This window comes from Chrysochloris asiatica, unplaced genomic scaffold, assembly GCF_000296735.1.
Source record: "Chrysochloris asiatica unplaced genomic scaffold, ChrAsi1.0 scaffold00178, whole genome shotgun sequence".
NCBI lineage: Eukaryota > Metazoa > Chordata > Mammalia > Afrosoricida > Chrysochloridae > Chrysochloris > Chrysochloris asiatica.
The window spans coordinates 217339-222158 of record NW_006408696.1 but is presented as its reverse complement, the minus strand read 5'-3'; the positions used below and the strand labels follow the sequence as shown (position 1 = coordinate 222158).

The 4820-nt window shown below is 52.0% G+C and overlaps 1 protein-coding gene across 1 annotated transcript; it reads left to right on the top strand.

Annotated features, from left to right (window-relative positions):
- Window positions 1–1390: 1390 nt before the first annotated feature.
- On the top strand, window positions 1391–3604 carry ZNF764 (zinc finger protein 764). The gene is made up of 3 exons (XM_006871976.1): window positions 1391–1568; window positions 1701–1814; window positions 2703–3604. The coding sequence occupies exons 1-3, from the start codon at window positions 1391–1393 to the stop codon at window positions 3602–3604; spliced, it is 1194 nt and encodes a 397-aa protein (XP_006872038.1).
- The last annotated feature ends 1216 nt before the right edge of the window (window positions 3605–4820 follow it).

The following is a 4820-nucleotide window of genomic DNA, read 5'->3' as shown; positions in this document are numbered from 1 at the left end:
ACCAAGCCTGAGGTAAGAAATCAGTGTATTGCATTGGGTAAATCTGTGGCAAAAATCCTCTTTTTAAAGTGTTAAAAAGCAAAGATGTCACCTTGAAGACTAAGATGCGCTTGATCCAAGTCATAGTATTTTCTATCGCCTCATATGCACAGTGAATAATAAGGAAGACTGAAGAACTGATGCATTTGAACTATGGTGTTGGGAAATTTATTGAATGTGCCACGGACTACTAGAAGAATGAATAAATCTGTCTTGGAAGAAGTACAGCCAGAATGTTCCTTAGTAAGAGGATGCCAAGACTTTATCTCTTGTATCTTGGACATATTGTTAGAGGGACCAATCCCTAGAGAAAGATACACGATGGATCAGAAGAAGGCAACTCCTGAACTTTGTGGGAAGCACCTGGTGAAGCAAAAGAAGTCAGGGGTTGTGGGTCATTTGCAGAGATAAGACACCCTAGGAGGGGCAAGTGGGGGGAGAGAGTGAAGGGCTCTGTTTGACATTGATGCAGGGGCAAAGTAACAATCAAGTGGATCTGTGGTCAGGAGCTCTAGCACCAGGCCTGAGCTAGACGTGAACAGAGACCTGCAAGGGCATTGTCTGGGAGGGTACGCTTCTGAAAAAGACTTTCTTCTACAGGTTTTAGCCCAGATCCATATCCTCTTCTTACGAACTCTTGAAATAAAGGCTTCCAGAATTTCAGGTTTGAACAAACTTCAGATTGAGACGGTACTCTTTTATCCATTGCATTGTTTATCCTTAACTTTGTGAAAAGGTCGCTGTCACCGAGCTTGTGAAGTCGTGAGGGAGGGGTGATGAGGCGAAGCCCAATTAAAAACGGCTCAGAGCGGGCTGGTTCGGGGCTCCAGGGTCTTCCTCCTCCAACCCTGAGCTACTGGCTCCTTTGTTTCCTCCAGGTCTGGGGGCGGAGCTTCTCCTCGGGCTTGTGCAGAGATCCCGACCTCGGTCTTCTTAGACACGAGCTGCGGACTCTTTAAACCCGCGCGCCTCTACCCGGGCCAGTCGACCTGCTCATTCTCTCGGGCCGGTAGCCGCCGCGGCCATTTTGACTGAGGGCTCGAAGACAAAAGCGACCTGGAGACATCGGGGTGGCGTCATTGGTGGGCGCGATTGCGTCGGAGTAAAGTTCGTGAGGTCGCGTTGCTACCATTTTTTCAATGAATACACCTACCAGTTGGGAGTCTCGATGTCCCTTGTACCATCCAGTCTTAGTGCGGATCCACTCCAGTGGGTCCTCGAGAGGCCCGTTAATGAGCACACTCCGACCCTTGGGTCTGGCCGACTAGGCTCTTCTTGAGCTCCCGAGGCTCTGCAGCCGGAGGCTCGGCCAGGGGAGGCGACTGTCCAGTCACCGGGGCTGACGGTTCCCATGGTGCCTCTAGCCCTGCTCTCCGCCCGGGAACCTAAGTGGAGGAAAGGCGAGCCCGTTCGGTTCGCGGACGTGGCGGTGTACTTCTCCCGGGAGGAGTGGGCGTGTCTGCGGCCGGTGCAGAAGGCCCTGTACCTGGACGTGATGCGGGAGACCTACGGCCACCTGCTCGCACTCGGTGAGGCCCCACCTCCGCCGTACACCCTTCTCCGTCTCCGGACCTCACTCATGGAGTGGGCAGCCTTGGGGTCCGGAAGTCTGGGCCTTGTGGGGCGGCCTCTCTCAGCTTGGGCTTTGCACTCTCCCCCAGGATTCCGAGGCAGCAAGCCAGCCCTCATCTCCTGGGTGGAGGAAGAAGCCGAGCTGTGGGGTCCAAATGCTCAGGATCCAGAGGCGGGGATTTGTCTTACAGAAACAGACATGGGTAAGGGCTTGGGTACTCTGCCATTGAACTTCCTGTGGGGACTTCCTCTGTGTCTGACCCATCCTGGTACCCTCTGTTATGTCAGTTTCAGCATGCATTGCTTTCCCAACTGGCTCTGTCTGGCTTCTGGTTTCAGCCTAGAAAGAGGCTGTGATTATGACTCCGTTTTTTGCTGGAGTGCCAGACCCTCCTGACATACCTGCTTGCCTTGGAGCTCCTCTTCCTAGTTGATCACTAAACTCTGTAGGTTGTGTATCCACACCATCCTGTTTGCCATTTTCTTACACTGGCTTACTTCTTTTTGATTTATTTTTGTAGCGGCCTCATTCCTCTTGACCTCAGTGTGTTCTTCTCCAGATCTTCTCCGTCCTTGTACAGTTCCCTGCCTCACTGAGCTCATCAGTGCCACCATGTTCATGTTTTTTTCCTGTGGTTCCTGCTGGCCTGGAATGCCCTTAAGCATCCTTCAGGATGTTTTGCCCCGCCCCTTCCCAGTTTTTCCCATCCCTAAAGCAGACTATCGGAGTCCTGGTGTGGTGCTGTGGGCTAATGCGTCAGACTGCAAAGTTGTTTGAATACATGGTCAGTGGTTCAAGCTCGCTAGCTGCTCCTTGGAAATCCTATACAGGGTCACTATGGGTTGGAACCGACTCTACGGCACACAACAACAATAACAAAGCAGCATGCCTGTAACTTCCTTGCTCTCCTGTTTCTGCCCTTGCTGCTGAGCAGGTACCTCTTCCAGCTCCCCTATCTGTGCCTATTTGAGTTCCATAGGTGGCTGTTAGTCCAGAAAGTGGCTGTATCTAAGAGGTTTCTCTGTCACCAGGTAGGATATGGGATTCAAGGATGACACACGGTCTGAGCTCCACCCTTATCTTCCAGCAGATTCCAGAAAGGAGAAAGGACAAAGGGAAGAGACGAAGGCACTGGAAAAGACCCTTTATATGGCTGCTGGGTTGAAGATTCTCAAACCCCCTCCTGATGGGCTCTCTAATGGTTTGGAACAGACGTCTAGGGCACCTCGTCGGGGCCGCACTGCACTCTGTGGCCATCCCCCTGTTCCCAGAGCAGACCAGCGTCATGGCTGCTATGTGTGCGGAAAGAGTTTTGCCTGGCGCTCCACTCTGGTGGAGCATCTCTACACTCACACAGGTGAGAAGCCCTTCTGTTGCCCTGATTGTGGCAAGGGCTTCAGCCAGGCTTCCTCCCTGAGTAAGCATCGGGCTATCCACCGTGGGGAGCGACCCCACCGCTGCCCTGACTGTGGCCGGGCCTTTACTCAGCGCTCTGCCCTTACCACCCACCTACGAATCCACACAGGCGAGAAGCCCTACCGCTGTGGTGACTGCAATCGCTGCTTCAGCCAGAGCTCTGCCCTTTACCAGCACCAGCGGGTCCACAGTGGCGAGACTCCCTTCCCCTGCCCAGACTGTGGCCGTGCCTTCGCCCACTCCTCAGACCTTCGCCGCCATGTGCGCACCCATACTGGCGAGAAGCCTTATCCGTGTCCAGACTGTGGGCGCTGCTTCCGACAGAGCTCCGAAATGGTGGCCCACCGGCGGACCCACAGTGGCGAGCGTCCCTTCCCCTGTCCTCAGTGTGGCAGGTGCTTTGGCCAGAAGTCAGCCATGGCCAAGCATCAGTGGGTCCATCGGCCTGGTGCTGGGGAGAACAGGGGTCACCGGGGTGTCACTGGGTTGCCTGTCCTCCTGGCTTCTGGCCAAGGGGACCTGGATCCACCTATAGACTTCCAACACTATCCAGAGATATTCCAAGAGTGTGGGTGATGGTCTCGAAGATGACAAGGCTGAGGGTGAAGATTGAGATACTGCCTGAGGCCCAAGTTGGGCCATGGGGTCTGAGCCTCTGTGTCAGCCAACAAAGAAGACACAGAATTGTTGCCAAGAGCTGGTCTTGTGTGATGAGGAAAGTTTTGTCTTCAGCCCTCACCAGTTTGACCTGCTGACACTCTGCTCCCTACTGCCCCAGACTCTAGAATCCCCATTAGCCTTCTTTGTTGAGATGAGACCTCCATTATTGTGAAGAAGCAACTGTATTTCAGCTCAGACATGTTAAGAGAATTGGGGTAGAAGAGACCTTATTTTACCTATTGGTTTTTGTTTTACTTTATTGCAGAAGTTAAAAACTGATAGCTCATGCACTGGATCGACCTTCAGCTCTGTTTTTTTGTTTTTTTTTTCTAGATGGCTTCTAAAATGTTATAAATTAATGATCAAGATTTAAAAGTTGATGCATTTCATAAAAATCCAGCTTTCTGGCTGCTCTTGGAAAGTCCAAGGATTTGGCAACTTGTCCTAAAAGCTCAAAACCACAACTGGAAGGCACTGAGTAGCTGCCGCTCTCCTGTTCACTATGACCCACCATCCTTAAAACTACCTGGAGGAGGGACAACTTACTTAGAGAGGACAGCCCAGTCAGGAAGAGGCAGGACTGAGTTGGGCCTCCAGATCACAAGCCCACTCTCACTGGGTTTGAAGGGGAAGGCCCTTAGAGCTCCCTCTAGCCCTCCTTGGGCTTCCCTGGGATAACCCAATAGCTCAAACCTTCACAGCCTCTTGAGACAGCTAGGAAGTCCTCATCACAATTTTGAATTGGAAGAGTTATTAGCTTTCCCCTCCCCTTTTTTCATTGGGGGTCACTGAGACCAGGGAAGACTAAGCAACCTATCCAGGGCTCCTAGTTTCCTTGTAAGTTTTCTAGTGTCTCAGACCCACTCTCTGTGATGATACCAGGTATTGAACTGAACTTGGACTGACCAGTGCCTTGTTAGCAAAGACCACATACAAGATGAGGCTGACGAAACAGCCTCAACACACCAAGGCAAGGGAGAAGCCAGCCTGAGATGAATGTTCCAGGGTGAAAGAAAAACGTACACTGCCACTCTTGAGGTACCCACCATCATGAACAATGGGGAATCGGCTAGGTACATTTATGGTTAGATCTATAGCCAGAGAAGACTAGCCATCTCTGTTCCTAAGCTCT